Source organism: Panthera onca, chromosome A1 (assembly GCF_046562875.1).
Source record: "Panthera onca isolate mPanOnc1 chromosome A1, mPanOnc1 haplotype 2, whole genome shotgun sequence".
NCBI classification, from domain to species: Eukaryota; Metazoa; Chordata; class Mammalia; order Carnivora; family Felidae; genus Panthera; species Panthera onca.
In genome coordinates this window covers 235,593,507-235,611,400 of record NC_138339.1, presented here as the reverse complement: position 1 = coordinate 235,611,400, position 17,894 = coordinate 235,593,507, and the positions used below count along the sequence as shown (strand labels likewise).

The window sequence follows — 17,894 nt, the reverse complement described above, 5'->3', positions numbered from 1 at the left end:
CAACTAAATGAACAAACTTAAAATCAGTGGAAAAACTACTAATAGAGTTCAGCTTTTTTGTTTTTAAATACATGTGTGGACTCTCAGTCTGCTATTCCCACCTCCTCACCCAATTAGGACAAAGTCACTCTTCTTCTAGAGCTGCGTAACACTACACGGCTCTTTCAGGCTTGCTGTCTATCAAGATTAGAAATTCAGGTTACAAATACTCTTCCTGGGGCACCTGTGTGGGTCAGTCGGTTGAGTGTCCGACTCTCGATCTCAGCTTAGATCTTGATCTCAGGGTCATGAGTTCAGGCCCGGTATTGGGCTCCGTGTTGAACGTGGATCCTACTTAAAAACAAACAAACAAAACTCTTCCTAACACTCCAAGCCTATTTCTTGATTCCCCCTAATTTCTATATCCAAAATTATCCGAAACTCCATTTATTAGATCTCTAATTCTGGCTACCTACACACAAGTCCCAAAGCCTACCTGTTCCTCCGAATCATCTCCAAAACTCTACATAAATCTAAATCCCAAGCCCCACTGAACTACATTCAGTCATCTCAGAAGATGGAGACCAATATAAATATAAATACATATGTATAAATACATACATATATTCTTTAAATACATATATGTAGAAGAGGCACACCGACCCAATATTTAAAGAATCTGTATTTTTATGAAGCTCACCGGGTCATTTTTATGCAGCAGGTATTCCTTCTAACTTCAACTCCAAATTAATGCCTTTTGCTCTTAACTCACATTAGGCTAGGTTCCTTCCCTATCTTTATGCTCTTTTCCCAAATATTTAAGGCCCCATCTCGTGTAGTCCCCCCACTTTTTAAAAGAGCTTCTTACAACTATGGCCCCTTAAAATATGTAACTGCATTATGGGCATGTACATACACTCCCCTGCCCTCCCCCCCCACACATACACACACATCTTTAAAGAACATAGAAAAAGGGGTACCTCGGTGGCTCAGGTAATGATCTCTCGGTTCATGAGTTTGAGCCCCACGTCAGGCTCTGTGCTGACAGCTCAGAGCCTGGAGCCTTCTTCAGATTCTGTGTCTCCCTCTCTCTCTGCATCCTCCCCCACTCTCTCTCACAAGATGAATAAACGTTAAAAAAATTATGAAGAGCATAGGACGAACATGAACATAAATATACATTATAAAGAGAGTTTACTAAAAAAAAAAAAAAAGAGTTTACTAACTCATTCAACACAATTTTACTAGCTATCAATAAAGGTCAATTTGTCTGGGCCTCGTTTTCTTTATCTGCAAAATAAGTACAATAATCTCTCCCTCGAGGGCTGCAGTAAGGTTGGATAATAAATGTAGGTACTTTACCCCAAGGTTGCTTGAAAAACAGTAAGCAATAAAGTGCTCAAATGTTTGCAAAAATTACTACTGTTATTAAGTTAGTAAGCTGATAAGGTAAGTTGAGCCCTGACAGTCCTCTATATTAAAACGATGTCAAGTTCACATGGAGAAAAGGAGGAGGAGGCACACCGACTCAATTATTCTAATGTGTGCTACAGTTGGAAAAAACTATGTTTTCCTAATATAATATTGAAAGCAAAGCTCAACAAAATTTTCTTAACTAATACACAGGAAATACAGAATTCTCAATAGAAGAGACAGAACACAAAAGGGGGGGGGGCATAACATTTATTTGATGAAAAAGAAACTCCCGTTAAAGTAGAGCATCTGTGATGCTGTAGATAAAAGGATACAAAGGGAGGATTTTAAGCACCGTAGCCCATGATCGGATACGGTTTTTAAGATCTTTCCAATGGCAACGTGGAGAAAATGTTGAGTAGAGAAGAGATGGGAGGAAGGAAACCAGGTAAGAGGCTAATGGAGTGATCTAAGGGTGCCTGGGAGAGACGTAATAAGTCCTGGGTTAAGCCACAACAGACAGGATAAAGAAGCCCATCGTGAGATAAGGAAACTGAGGTGAGGAGGAAGGAGAAGTAGAGAAATAGAGGCTTCTTGAAGATGTTAATCTCGTCAGACCGGTTGCCATTCACTACGATAAGGTATAAAAAGAAATATAAATCTGAGGGAAGAGAGATTATATATGACTCAGTTGAGGATTATTTACCTTAGTAAATGAAAAATTATATTCACATCAGAAAATATAATAGAAAAATCATTACATGACTGCCTCAATATGGCAATCGCTATATGGATGTGACAGATAATAAAATGAACCTGAACATTAGTCCAAAACGTTTATACGTTTATTTAGTACTTTAGGTTCCGGAGAAACTTTAGGTTCTGAGAAAATTTACGAATTATTCTGTTCTTTGCTACAAATCCTAAGGTAACTGTAAAAAAAAAAAAAAAAAAAAGAAGGAAATCAGATCTTTTTCTTCGCTAAAATTATCAGCATACAAATTTCAAACCAGACACTCAGCCAACTTCTAAACACCAACTGCTGCCTCATATTTCCCTTTTTCACCAAGGAACTAAAAGTACTTCACAGATGTTGCGGCAGATCTTTCCCAGTGTTTTCCTGGAAACGTTTTAAGTCAGGTATTTAGGGAACCACAACTCTTTCAATTGACTAGCACTGAGGCCCTACAGAAATAGTGTTAGGATCCTTTAATTATAGGTATTGCCACGCGCAAAAAGACAGTGGGGAAGAAGGAAAAGGTTTTGGGAACAGAATAAACAAAGAAGAAATGGTGCCGGGAGAACACAACTGGAGGGTATGGTCATTATGGTGAGGATGGGAAACGCCAACACATTACTTTGAGGGCACGTAAGCTGAATTGTTGCCAACTTTGGGCCTGCACTGAAAGGTCCCCGAATGGTCTGAACAGGAAGTTCAAATTTCAGCTGATTACAAAGCTGGAAAGGAAAAACGCAGGGAATCACACATACGCAGAATCACATCTAGAAAATCCAGACACCGAGTGGCCTGTGGGACAAGAAAGGACCAATGGCTACCCTCCAAGTTCTGCATCAAACAGCTGTACTTTACAACTCCCTGACAAAGGTTACTGAAGCAGAAAATGCACTGTCGGGGTTTCTCGGACTTGTCGTGAGCCACCCCTATAGCCAGGCACCCATTGGGACTCTTAGCATCCACACGCCGCAGCACTGACGTCTTTCAAAAGAAAGAGCGTCAAGCTGCCTTTGTGAGGTGGGAGATGAACCTCAAAAGGGCAGTGACTGCCATCTTTCTTTGTTCGTGTACCCCCAGTTCCCACAATAGCGTCTAGCTGAATAAATCACCAATGAGACCGATTATAAATCCAGGGACGCTTTTCAATCCTGTCTTACTTTGCTTTTCCGCAGCATTGGACACAGCTGACTTTTCACGAATGGCTTCCTGTCTCACTCAGTAAAAGCAAAGATTTCACATCAGCCTTCAAGGCCTGCCCCTTTGCCCCACTTTTAATCTACTAAAGTGCTCTCTCCTTCACTCACTCTACTCTAGCCACGCTGGTCTTCTTGCTAGTTCGTACTAAGCAGGCATGCCCAGCACGGGGTTTCTGCCCTTGTTGTTCCCTCCTCTGGGACCCTCCCAGCCACCCCTTCCCAGCCCCTGTCCCTGTGCAGACGGCTTGCTCCCTCATCGCTTTGAGGTCTCTACTCAAGAGTCACTATCTCTGTTAAGACTTCCCTAACTACCCTACTTTCAACCATCCTCCCCCAACCCCACTCTGGCACTCTCCACAGCAGTTACTATCATCTACCATGTTACATATTTGACTCATCAATCTCGTTTGCTGTTATGTCTTCCCCAACGAGCAGATGAGTTTTATAACGGCAGGGACTTTTGTCTGATTTACTGACCACCGTTTCCCCAGTGCCTAAAATATACAACCCTAAAGACAAGGAGAGAGCAGAGGAAGAGGAAGCAAAGAAGGAAATTAGAATAGGGAAAACTGTTCCCTTCCTGTGACTTGCCTCTTCCCGTTTTATCCCTAATACTCTTTCTCTGACTCCTCTTCTCCTGCTCCCCCTTTGTAAGTATTCTCAGGGCTCTAACCTTCACACTCTTCTCCACAGAGCCTCTACGTGTACTCCTTGCAGAAACTCATCCATAAAAGAAAAAATCAATGATTACCTAAACACTGACAACTCCCAAATCTTCTTCGGGACCACACTCCTCCCCTGACCCTAGACCCTCATAATCGGCCACCCTAGACCCTAGACCCACATAATCTGCTAGACACAACCGGACCACCTAAGTTCCTCTCCTCCATCCCCTACTTTCCTTCCATTTCTACTCATGCTGACCTACCTCACTATTCAAATCTCTTGATTAGACCATTACTCTGTGGAGAAGAAGAGTGTTATGGTTAAGAGAACAGGACTGGTATCAGAAAGATCTAGATTTGGGGCGCCTGGGTGGCCCAGTCGGTTGAGCGTCCGACTTCCGCTCAGGTCATGATCTCGCGGTTTGCGAGTTCAAGCCCCGCGTCAGGCTCTGTGCTGACAGCTCAGGGTCTGGAGCCTGATTCGGATTCTGTGTCTCCCTCTCTCTCTGCCCCTCCCCCACTCACATTGTCTCTCTCTCTCTCTCCTTCAAAAATAAATAAATATTTAAAAATTTAAAAAAAAAGAAAGAAAGATCTGGATTTACGTTTCCACCTCTTACCTAGTAGAGCTAGCTGTTTGAGTCAGGACAAGATATTTAATCCTCTGCAGGCTGGGGTTTTCCCACCTGTCTAACGGGATAATATTAGTGAGTCAAAATGGCATTTTACATGGGGAAAAGCATTCAGGTGCTCCCCACAAACTATTGGTTCTTATTTTTAGTCATTCCCAGTTTTGCATATCTTTCCCTCTGTGTAACTGATAACATGTGTTTGTATACATACGTGTATGATCTTACATTCTAACGACAAAACGGGTAGCAAGCTAAGAACAAACTAGGCGTTACTTTTGGAATAATTCACTTGAATCCTAGTGAGGTCAGATTTTCATAGGACACTCAAATCTTTAGTAAACTCTAGAAAGCAGTCTTCCGTATAGAACTTAGGAAAAACATTCTTCCATTACATTCTGTAAAGTTCCATTCACAAACAGCATGATATCATTCGACATCAACAGATGATGTCAGCCAAAGCACTGGAGCCTGGCAGGGAAAGGAGAAAGACTGTATAAAGAAGAAGTGTCTCTGCTTATTTCCCATTGTTTCTTGGCAAGACTATCTCACTATGGCAAAATTAGAGCTCAAAGTGATAGGCATAAGCTTGGAAATGGTCTTTCCGAAATTCAAATTCACACCTGACATCTTTAGTGGTACAGTTCGTAAACCAAATGTGACCAAAATAGGATGATATTCCTGAATTTTACAGCTATAAAGCCATTTAATCAGTACTCAGCCTCTGGTTAGTAAGCAATAATAATAATAAAAAACCTCACAATGACCATAAACTATACAAAAAAAAAAAAAAGCCACATATTATTTACTTATGTCAAAAAGAGATTTGGGGGAAGAAAAAGCTCTTAGAATTACTATTAGATTCATTTCTGATTTAATATTAATACATTTTAACAATTAGATTAAAACTAGAGAAGAAAAAAACATTATGTAATCTTTGGAATTAGACAAACCTTGGCTTCGATCTTGGCTCTACCCCTCATTAGATAATTGGGCAGATTACTTCAACTCTCCAAGTCTATTCCCTCATCTGTAAAGGTTGATAATGTACCCAATTGGCAAGGTGATTCAAGAAATTAGTGACAATTTTGTATAAAAAATATATTTGTGAAATTGTAAGTACGGTAAAGAAATACTGCACAGTTGGCTCTAGAGACATAGAGTTGCTCAAGAAATGGTCATTATTACTTTCCAAATACAGCGGTCTCAACACAGAACAAGACAATCGTTACATTCGACTACAATCAGTTCTTGATCATAGTGACTAAACTGCTAAATTCCAAACAGCTAAGTCAACTTAAAGCAATTCATTTTTAGTTTTGAAATACAATCATTTTTGCAGTAAATTAACCATGTCCAAGTGAAGGCTACGCACACTAGTATAAGAATGCAATAGGCTATGTTCATATCAATCTTTTAAGACTAAGCCATGATTTAAGAAAATATTACAGTAAACGCAATGATCAGAATGTAGAACGAGCTCCAAATCTATCGTGCTTACTGCTACATAACCGGTGTCTGTACGATGCCTGGCACGTAACTGGGACCTGGTAAATATTTGTTTAATTACAGTCTGTCTATAGCCACTTAAGATTATTCCAGAGTACTGGTGGTCCAATGCTAGAAAAAGAATTCAAAGTAATAAAAGAGCACAACTTGAGAAGCAATTTTAATAGAAAATTAAATTTTGCTTCTTAAAAAGTCGTAAGAGGACCTGGCTAAACCATCAGCATAGGCCCACTGTGAAAAGCTACTATATAATACACATTCAGAACTTTGGAACCAGGACAAGAACCTGATCTGATGCATACCGCAGCCCTCTTTTCCACCTCTGCATTTTCTACTAGTTTGGTTATTTACTTAATTAGCCTTCTGTTTTCAAACTTTAAGTACCAGCAACTTGAAGAATTACAGAGTTGCTTTACTACTCTTCTCTTTAAAAAAAAAAGATTTTTTTGAAAGGCATTAGTTTTTAGCGTCTTCAATTTTACTATAGTATGCGCAGTCAAAAACAAGCTCCAACAAAAATCCGTGACATCTAACAAAGGTTTGTGAAACATTTTAATGGCACAGACCTCAAACTCTCCATGGGACAAATGAAGATAAGGCATGTCTGCTATTTTTCTAAATGAATGGTAACTTTAGGATGTGAGGCTACTGAACAATGGTTTCAGGAAAACACGAAGTCAAGATTCACAGTGGGTCCCTCTTCCTTGTGTTGTTAGGCGCCCAGAGGTCTTCAAATCATGTCGTTCAAGTCTTGTCTCGGTTTGTTTTCTCCCTCCCAAGGCTGAAGCTGAACTTAATTGCTGGTAACGTAATTCGGTAACATTCTGATGCTATCCCCTTCAGTTTTAACATTTGTAATGGAATTGTAAGAATATTGTGTGTTCTTAAAGGTAAATGCCTTTCGCACCCAAATGTTAAGCATAGGATTTAATAAGCTCAACTAAAAAAGAGTTTCATCGGACACTTTAAAATATGGGATGCCATTTTTTTCTTCTCCGTAACTCCTCTGTTAAACTAGTCACACTAAAGACAATGAAGTTTTGAAGCACAGAGACGGAATGCCAAATTTAAACGACTGGAGACCGAGACAAGCAAGTGAGGTGGCGCAGAGCGCTGATCGCAGCGTCTCCAAAACTTCCATCAAGAATCCGTGACACGGGACAATTCAACGTGAACAAGGAAAAGCTTACACGGCACCGGAACGCTGGTTTGAGGACCCACCCGTTTTCCGGTCTATGGGCGGCGAATGGCTGGAAGCAGCTGGAGCTAAAACAGCCCCAGTTCTGCCCCCCAAAGAGTGTAGCGCTAGAGGGCGGCGACCGATTTCATGGGACTTAACCCCCCAGCAGCCCAAACCATCCAGACCCCGACACCCAGGGCTGAAGCGAGACTGCCACTCCCGTAGGTACAGGAGGCCTCCGCACCCACCTCGGCCCAAACTGCCCCTACCCTCCCAGACTAGGCCCGGGCAGGCCCCCTCGGGCCTGGGGCCGGCCCCCCCCCCCCCCCCCCCCCCGCGCGCGGCCGGTCCTTAGCCCCGGTCGGGCCAGCCGAGCTCCCATCGCCTCGTCCCTCTGCCGGCTCAGACCATGGCCAGTGGCGAACAGCTCTCCGCGTCCGACTACCTTGGTCGTACGGATGTGCTCCATTTCGAGGAGACGGCCGCCGGCAGCCAGCCTCACGGGCGTACCATGGAGCGACAGAACCCCGGGCGGACACAACCACCCAGGTCCGGCAGGAACTATCAGCGGGCCAGCGCCGCGGCCCGTCAGCCCGCCCCCTCAGCCCGCCCCCTGGCAGCGTCAACCGCGCAGGCGCAGCCGGCGTGCGCCGTCTCCAAGAAACCCTTCCCCAAACCGGCGGCCGCGAAGGGGGCGGGGACCGGCGGGGCAGAGCGTCCTCTGGGGGAGAGCGGCGTCTCCTTCTTCTGAGCCACCGTAGATCCTACAGCGCCCCCTGCTTGTGGAGGCTCGCCAACCCCTAGCAGAAGGCGTCCCTCTATCGGGCACTTGGCCAAGGACAAGACATGGAGGCGAGCTCGGTGGTTCATAGACTTTTCTTTGCTCGGGAATGGACTGTGCGGACGTACTTGTGTGAAGAGAATTTAGTGGGTGAGGGCGAGACAAGACGTCACTGAAGTCCATTACCCTGCCAGTGGACAGCACCAAATTTCAATACTTTCTCTTTAGGTGCTGTTGTACTAGAATCTGTTCCGAGGAAATCATCAAATATATTTAGTGTAGCCTTATTTGAAACAATCAAAATTCCCCATACTGCAGAATTAGTTATATAAAAGTGTAGTATGTCCGTACACACCAGCATCCATTAAAAAATTATGCGGCAGATCCTAACAAGTAAAAGCTGAACAAACTTGAAAATCATCAACTTTCCCTAGACCTGCAAGAGAACTGAAGTCACCGGGAATATCACTGCCCCCAGAATTAGAGAGGGGCAGGCAAATACGGACAATCACAACTAAAGGAAACAGACCCACAAGCAGCAACCTTCCTGGGCACCAAGGCCGGGCAGTTTCTTTTACCTAGTAAATCATGTCCAAATATCCAGAAAAACTTACAAGACATACTAAAGGGCAGAAAACAGTGTGAAGAGACACAGGAAGCATCAAAACCAGACTTGGATATGACAGGGATGTTGGAATTATCAGACTGCAAATTTAAAACAATTAGGGTTACTGTGGGAAAGGGTCTTATTTATCTGGACAAAGGAGACAACACGCAAGAACGGATGGGCAATGGAAACAGAGAGACGAGAGTCCTAAGTAAAAACCAAAAAGAGATAGTAGAGATAAAGAACACTGCAACAGAAACGAAGAATGCCTTTGATGGAGTTATTAGCAGTCTGGACATGGCTGAGGAAAGACATCTCTTTCCTCGGAGAGCTTGAGAATATTTCAAAAACTAAAACTTCCAAAACTAAAACACAAAGAAAACAAAGACTGAAAAAAAAACCAGAACAGAATATCCAAGAACATGGATGCAGGACATCTACAAAAGGTGTAGTATACATGTAAAGAACATCTGAAGAGGAAAGAAAGGAACAGAAGCAAGTATTTGGAACAATAATGTCTGAAAATTTCCCCCGGTTTAATGTTATATGTCAAACCTCAGACCCAGTAAGCTCAGAGAACACCAAGCAGGATAGATGTCAGAGAAACTACACATCATTCTCAAACTATAGAAAATCAAAGATAGAGAAAAAAAAGTCCTGAAGAAGCCAGAGGAAAAGAATAGTTTACCTATGGAGAAGCAAAGGTTAAGTATCACATTTGACTTCTCTTCAGATGTGAAGAGACCGCACAAGCAAGAGAGCAAAGTGAAATAAAGACTTCCTTAGGTAAATAAAAATTGAGTAGATTTGTTGCCGATAGAGCTGCCTTGGACAAAATTGTTAAAAGAAGTTCTTCAGAGAGAAGGAAAATGATACAGGTCAGAAATTTTGATCTACGTAAAGAAAGGAAGAACATTAGAGAAGGAAAAAGTGAAAGTGAAATAAAAACATTTCCTTATTCTTTATTGATCTAATAATAAACATTTTGTTCAAAATAATAGCAACAATGTATTTGAGTGTGTGTGTGTGTGTGTGTGTGTGTGTGTGCACGCACGCACACATGCTTAATGTATAAGTGAAATGAAGGACAGCAATGACACAGGGACGGGAGGGAGGAAGGAGGAATTAGGATTATTTTGTTATAAAGTACTTGCACTACCAAAAAAATTTATGCTGTAGAGGAATATTACATAACAAAAATGTTGATTCTGTATTACTGAGTGGAAAATAAGCTGGCTATGGAATGATAAGATCAATGTGACTGTGTTTTGTAATTTTTATGTATACCAACAAAAAGTTTACATTTCTAGATGGGAGGATTGCAGGTGGTTTTTGTAATTCCTCTATTTCAGTGTTTCTCAGCCTCCAGTGATTTTGCCCCTCAGGAGATATTTGGCCATACCCGGAGATATTTTTGGTTGTCACAACTGGGTGCATGGGTGGAGACGCTACTGACATCTAGTGGGTAGAGGCTAGGTTTGCTGCTGAACATCCTACAATGCATACCTACAGACACACACCTAACAAAGAATTATCCAGAAACATGTCATTAGCGAAGAGATGGAGAAACCCTGCTTTACAGTTTCCCGATGTTCTATACTAAGCAGGTTTTTAAAATTTTTTTAACGTTTATTTCTTTTTGAGAGATACAGAGACAGAGTGCGAGCAGGGGAAGGGCAGAGAGAGAGGGAGACACAGAATCTGAAACGGGCTCCAGGCTCTGAGCTGTCAGCACACAGCCCGACGTGGGGCTCAAACTCACGGACCGCGAGATCGTGACCTGAGCCGAAGTCGAACGCCTAACCGACTGGGCCACCCAGGCACCCCTATACTAAGCAGTTTTGATGCAATTTGAGTTTTGGGTTTAAGAGTGAATGCTAAGAAAGAATTCTTGAGATGTTTTTGGTGCAAAAAGGTGATTTTATTATAGCACAGGAACAGGACCTATGGGCAAAAAGAGCTGTACTGGGGTTGTGAGGAGTAACTGACTATATACTTTTTAATTAGTGGGGGTTAATGATAGCGTAAGTCTCTAAAGAACGTGGAAGCAAGGCTTTCAGGACCTTGAGGGGCTAGGTTCTGTTAGGATAAGGTTACCTTTAGTCTTTTAATAAAACGTAAACACTAAGGCACTAAGGCAACCACGAGTTCCTTGAGGAAGATCACACTCTGCATGTTTCATGTATCAGTGGGCTGCAAGCTGTAAGGAAATTTAAGCTACATTTCTCTTGCCCTTGTTTCCCTCATCAGTTTCACTTGTTGTAACTAGAAAATGCTGCTTGTAAAACATCATTATAATTTTTACATCATCTTTCTTACCATGTTTGATGTTGTAGGTTTTTTCTTCTTTCTCTTTTTTAATGTTTATTTATATTTGGGGGGGGGGGGTGGTGTGGGAAGGGGCAGAGGGAGAGGGAGACAGAATCTGAAGCAGGCTCCAGGCTCTGAGCTATCAGCACAGAGCCCTATGCGGGGCCCAAACTCATGAGCCCTGAGATCATGACCTGAGCTGAAGTTGGATGCTTCACTGATTGAGCTACCCAGGTGCCCCTACATTTTCTTTTCTGGTTAAGAATTTGCCAGCATTTCATTCACTTATTCAATTCAACTTGTCTTGGTGTTGCTTTGTCTTATTTTGGTTTGGTTTTTTTTTTTTAGGTGCCTGCTGTGTTTCAGACAGATTACCAAAGCAAGTGAGATGCTTGTTAAGCACAGCAGTCTTTGTGGTGAAATTACTTACTCCTGTAAGGTAAGTATGAAATAAGATTGAGCAACCTAGAGTCCTGGTACAATAGCACATACAAAAGAAACACAAATCCTGCTTCCAACAAGAAAGAAAGAAAGAAAGAAAGAAAGAAAGAAAGAAAGAAAGAAAGAAAGAAAGAAAACACATTGAAAATTAATGTAGGTCCTTACTGAAGACCTTTTGGGAGATGAGAATAGGGCAAATTATATTGAGTGACACACATCACGACTTCCTTAATAAAACCTCTTTTTATGATTTTTCCCATGTTTTTGTCATTTTCCCCACTTCCTGTTCCCAGACAGTTTACCCTTACATATCAGGTTGTCTATCCTCCACCTTCTTTTCTCTTGTCATTTCTCACTTTTTCTCTCTTACTGATTCTAATAGAGAGGGAATAACAATGATAATACTTACTACCTGATAATCAGGAGTCAGAAAGTGTACCAGATGCTTTACCTGTATTCTGAGGAAAATACTTTCCTCAGTTTAAAAATGAGGAAAGTAAAATACAATGAAGTAACTTGCCCAATATCATGCAACAGAGAAAGCCTAGATCCATGACGTGAAGCCAGACAGTCTGACTCTAGAGTCTGTATTATTAATAATTATTCTCGGGGCGCCTGGGTGGCGCAGTCGGTTAAGCGTCCGACTTCAGCCAGGTCACGATCTCGCGGTCCGTGAGTTCGAGCCCCGCGTCAGGCTCTGGGCTGATGGCTCGGAGCCTGGAGCCTGTTTCCGATTCTGTGTCTCCCTCTCTCTCTGCCCCTCCCCCGTTCATGCTCTGTCTCTCTCTGTCCCAAAAATAAAAAAAAAAAAAATAAAAAAAAAAAATAAAAATAAAAAAATAATTATTCTATATTGATTTTCCACAATCCATAGAGATGTTCCATTTATGATAATATGATAGGCTAGGAAATGACCCTGCCTTAAAAAAAAAAAGACTTAAAATAACAGGCAAAGTAGAAATCAAGTTCTATAAAGCACCAGGTAACAGACAAGATAGCGAGGCCTTACCATGCAAACTATAAGGGAAAGTATATACCCAGAGAGGTAAGCAGGAAACTGGAAATGTGGCAAAAGGGCCATTTCCAAACCAGGTGCCCTTAAAGGATGCAAAATTCAGAAGTCAAAATCTCAGGCCCACTCAGGTGGGGAGTTTAATGAGGCACTCTCTCCCTACGTAAAGCCAGGACCGTATGGAAACTCAACCAACCCAAGCCCTAGAATATAGCAGGAAATTTGCATTGACACGGAGAAAAGAAGGGGGTGCAATAATTGCCCATCTTGAAAATATTACAACCACAAAAAGGTTATCAGATGGATGTACAGCCTAGATTCATACGACCTAAAAAAACTTACCCCGAATGTCAAGCTGTGAATGCAGTTGAAAGTACCTGGAATCAGTAATGCCTAGGACGCTTTTTACAATAAACACAAATCCTTTTATAGTGAATTCTACTTCTACTGTGGGTTTCAAATAATTCTCACAATTAGTTTTTAAAGGAAAGCTGTGGTGATTCGTCAGAGTAAAAAATAAGTAGTACACAAGGAAACAATTCTCAGGAGATAATTGGCAGTTAACAATGCAATAGCAATACAAGATTTTATAATTATCAGGCTTTGTTTCTAAAACAGCTATGCTCATTTTGTTTAAAGAAATGAGACATTTAAAATATCTGCAGTATAGGGGGGAAATAATTTAAAAAATATTTTTTGTTTATTTAGTTTTGAGAGAGAGACAGAGACAGAGACAGAGCATGAGCAGGGGAAGGGTAGAGAGAGAGGGAGACACTGAATCCGAAGCAGGCTCCAGGCTCTGAGCTGTCAGCACAGAGCCCAACGCAAGGCTTGAACCCAGGAACTGTGAAATCATGACCTGGGCCGAAGTCGGTTGCTTAACTGTCTGAGCCACCCAAGCGCCCCGGGGAAAAATAATTTCTGAATGATATAGCAAATATGAAGAACCAAATCTAACTTCTATAAATTAAATACAAAAATTGGAATGGAAAGCTCATTGGATGGGTTTAACAGATTAAGCAAATTAGAAGAAATAATTAGAAAACCAGAAGTTACTAGAAAAAATTATCCACAAAGGAAAGGAGTACAGAGAGACAAAAAGATTATAAATATGACAAAAGATTCAGGAAAAATGAAGGAAAGAGTGCAAAGATCTAACATAAACCTAATCACAGTTTCACAAGAATAAGAGAGAGAAGAAGAGAGACTGGGCAAAAATAACATTTGATGAGATAATGCCTGATTTTTTTTTTTTTTTTTTTTTAGAATGCATGGAAGACACCGATCCACAGAATAAAGAAGCCTACAAATTCCAAGTTTGATAAAAAGAAATCCATGTCTAGATACATGATAGCGAACTACAGATTCACTATGGTGACTTTGTTATGGCAACACCAAAGACAAAAATGGAGATCTTAGAAGCATCCAGAGTAAAAATACAAATTACCTCCAGTAGATCCGTAATTACATTTACAGATGACTTCTTATCAGCAATAGTAGAAGGCATGTACCAAACATTGCAATGGTATCTGCCATTTACTGGAAGAAACAACTAATAATCTAAAATACTTTTTGCAGGGGTGCCTGGCTGGCTCAATTGGTGGAGTATGTGACTCGTGATCTCAGGGTTGTAAGTTTGAGCCCCATGTTCAGTGTAGAGATTACTTAATAATAAAATCTTTAAAAAATCAAATAAAATAGGGAAGCCTGGGTGGCTCAGTCAGTTAAGCGTCCAAATCTTGATTTCGGCTCAGGTCATGATCTCATGGTTCATGAGTTCCTGCCCCACCTGGGGTTCCATGCTGACAGTGCAGAGCCTACTTGGGATTCTCTACCGCCCCCGCCCCCGTCCCTCTCCCACTCTCTCTCTCTCTCAAAATAAATAAATAAACTTAAAAACGTTTTTTTAACGGGAAATAAATCACTTAAAAAATAAAATACTTTTTCCAGGAAAAAATATCTTTCAAAAAATGAAAGTAGGGGGAAAAAAACTCAGACATCTTCCAAAAGACAAAAACAGAAAGACTGAGTTTGCCATGACCCATGTTACAGCAAATTCTGAATTGTATTTCAGAATAGGGAAAGTGATCACAGATGGGAGATCTAAGATACAAAAGAAATGAAGATTCTTTTTTTTTTTACATTTATTTATTTTTGAGACAGAGAGAGAGCATGAACAGGGGAGGGTCAGAGAAAGAGGGAGACACAGAATCTGAAACAGGCTCCAGGCTCTGAGCTGTCAGCACAGAGCCCGATGCAGGGCTCGAACCCATGACCGCGAGATCATGACCTAAGCCGAAGTCTTAACCGACTGAGCCACCAGGCGCCCCGAAAATTCTTTTTAACATAAAGAAATGAGAGGCGCCCGGGTGGCTCAGCCAGTTAAGCTTCTGTGTTTGGTTCAGATCATGATCTCACAGTTTCGTGAGTGGAGCCTCGCATCCGGCCCTGCGCTGACAGTTCAGAGGCTGGAGCCTGCTTCAGATTCTGTGTCTCTCTCCTCATCTTTCTGCCCGCCTCCCCCACAAACTCATGCTTTGTCTCTGTCTCTCAAAAATAAATGTTAAAAAAATTTTCAAACACAGAAATGAGTAAACGTAAATATACACGAACTGCTTACAACAATAATAAAGTTTTGCTAAGTTGAACAATAATTCAAATACATGAGTTAGGAGTGAAATAAAGTATCCTAGTATCCTTGCATTACCTTGGAAAAGAGTGGGAGTGCTGGTTAACTTTAGCCTTAAAAAGTTGTGTTTAGGGGTGCCTGGGTGGCTCAGTCGGTTAAGCGGCCGACTTCAGCTCAGGTCATGATCTCGCAGTCCGTGAGTTTGAGCCCCGCATCGGGCTCTGTGCTGACAGCTCAGAGCCTGGAGCCTGTTTCAGATTCTGTGTCTCCCTCTCTCTGACCCTCCCCCGTTCGTGCTCTGTCTCTCTCTGTCTCAAAAATAAATAAACGTTAAAAAAAAAAATTAAAAAAAAAAGTTGTGTTTATATGTGTTATTTGCTAGAGTAACTGCTAAAATAATAGAAACAGCATATAAGTTCCAATGTAGAAGGTGAAAATGGAATTTTAAAAAGATGTATTTGCCACAGCATAAAAAGAATATTAGATGTCAACAAATTTAACAAAATATGTGTAAGATATTTATAGAGCATGTTACAAAACTCCATAAATGGATGGATAATAGGTATACAGATATGCAATCTCAATCTTCTCCCTCTCTCTCCACACACACACACACACACACACACACACACACACGCCTAAATAAATGGGAGGGTATACTATATTCATGGAATAGAAAACTCATTTTTAAAATATATCAATTCTTCCCAAACTACTCTATCTACAAATTCAGTGTATGCCCAATCACTACCCTAACAGTCTTGGTGTGCGTATGTATTTTGGGTGTGGTGGGGAGTTGGCAGTACATATGTGTGATAAGCTGATTTTACAATATATATGGGAATGTAAAGGGCTAAAAATAAGTTTGAGGAAGAACAATAAAGCAAGATTTTCCCAAAGGGATTTTGGAGACATTATAAATTTACAGTAACTTAGGTAGTGTGTTGCAAGAATAGGGCGGATAGGCTTGTGGAACAGAATGAAAGTCCAGAAATAAACCCACATATATAGATATTTGATTTATTAAAAATGTGATATTGGAGATCAGTGTGGGGAAACCCTCTTTTCAGTAAATAGGGCTGAGAAACTTTGGTTTCTATATGGGTATCTATATGGGTAAAAAGATGAAATTTGATCCTTACCCCACACTATGCATTCCCATGTTGATTAAAGACTCAGATGCAAAAAAGCAGCATAACAGACTTATGGAGGTTAGGTGAGAATAGTCTCATGACTTTATTATGGAGAAAAATATTTAAATAAGACCATAAAAAACATTTACATAGTAAATTGAACTACATTTAAATTGTATATTTCTATTCCTAAGAAAAAAAGACAATAAGGCAGTACAAAGCAATCCAGTTTGTATAAAAGACATTTTTAACATATATAGTCTACAAAGGATTCATATTCAGAAAATATAGAGTTCCTATAAATAAATTTTAAAAAGGCAGAGGCTCCACAGAAAAATGGGTAAAACATTCGAACAGGACTTCACAAAATAGGATATCCAAAAGTTCAATCACTATATGTAAAAGTATTTAACTCTATTATTAATCAGGAAAGTGTTTTGGCAAGGATACGTAACAGCATGGACTCTCAGACCATAGTTGCTGTGGGAGTATAATTTGTTACAAAGCCTTTCAAAGGTTTACCATCACCTTACCTAGTTGAACATGTTTATAGCCTATGAACCATCAACTCACTCCTAAATGTGGACTCTAGAGAATCTTAAGCATATGCAATAGTATGTTATGTATATTATGTATATGCAATAGTATATTATAGAGTATTATGTGTAATAATGTTTTTAGTACCCCATCTGTAATAGCCCAAAACTATAAACAACAGCAAGAGTAAAATAGGTGGGTAGATAAATGGTGATACAGTCATAAAATGGAATAATATGCAGCAATGTTAATGAATATTCAGTTACATATAACAGCAAAGATGAAAATCATAAATATAAGGTTGAACAAAAAATGCAAGACACAAAACAACCATATGCTATGATTCCATTTATGTTATAGTTCAAAAATAGACAAAACTATGTTTAGGGGTGAACACAGAGGTGCTAAAACACTAAGGAAAAGTAAAGAATATATTCTTACAATCATCAGGAAAATGGTTACCATTGGAGTGTGATTGAGGAAGGGCATAAAAAGAACTTCTAAGTTGCTTGCAGCATCCAGTTTCTTGATGTGGGTGGTGGTTACAATATGGGCGTTTCATGACGTGGATGTTTAGTTTATAAACAGAACTTGTATCCTTTCTGCATTCTTCTGCAAGTATGATATTTTCGTAACTGGGAAAAGTCTATGAAGTAGGACATTTTAACTTCTTTTCAAAGTAATATATACTGTTGTTTTTTTTCTAAAGTCCAAGGGTAGGGGCATCTGGGTGGCTCAGTTGGCCAAGTGTCTGATTTTTTATCTCAGCTCAGGTCTAGATCTCAGGGTTGTGAGTTCAAGCCTCACATTGGGCTCTAACACTGGGCATGGATCCTACTTTAAAATAAACAAACAAAAAAATAAACAAACAAATATGCAAGAGTAGCATAAAGCTTGTAACAAAATTTGGTTATCCCCTGCTTCATCACTGTTCCTACTTCCCCAAAGCACTCATTCTGATTTTTGTCTTTTTTCTTGTTTTTACTTTCGTATGTCTAAGTAACATAGTTTTAGGACTCTTTCTTGACTTTTTCAGTTTTAGGTAATTTTTTTCAGTTTCTTCCTTCACTTAAGGTCAGAATTTAGCTCTTGTAGAAAATCCCCTGCTCCCAGATTTGCATTTCCCCTTCCTCTTGT

The 17,894-nt window shown here is 40.5% G+C and overlaps 1 protein-coding gene and 1 long non-coding RNA gene across 5 annotated transcripts in view; one reads left to right on the top strand and one right to left on the bottom strand.

Moving 5' to 3' along the window:
- Positions 1-7,897, bottom strand: part of MTMR6 (myotubularin related protein 6) — a 41,089-nt gene extending 33,192 nt beyond the window's left edge. For all 4 annotated transcript variants that reach the window (XM_078446223.2, XM_078446245.2, XM_078446161.2 and 1 more), the window contains exon 1: positions 7,753-7,897. In XM_078446223.2, the coding sequence (XP_078302349.2) occupies positions 7,753-7,776 (24 nt within the window). In that variant the 5' untranslated portion in view covers positions 7,777-7,897. The remainder of the gene's footprint in view (positions 1-7,752) is intronic.
- A 151-nt stretch (positions 7,898-8,048) lies between these two features.
- Positions 8,049-14,254, top strand: LOC144616207 (uncharacterized). The gene is made up of 3 exons (XR_013555349.2): positions 8,049-9,481; positions 11,354-11,444; positions 13,725-14,254. It is a non-coding gene; the product is annotated as an uncharacterized LOC144616207 (long non-coding RNA).
- Positions 14,255-17,894: the final 3,640 nt, after the last annotated feature.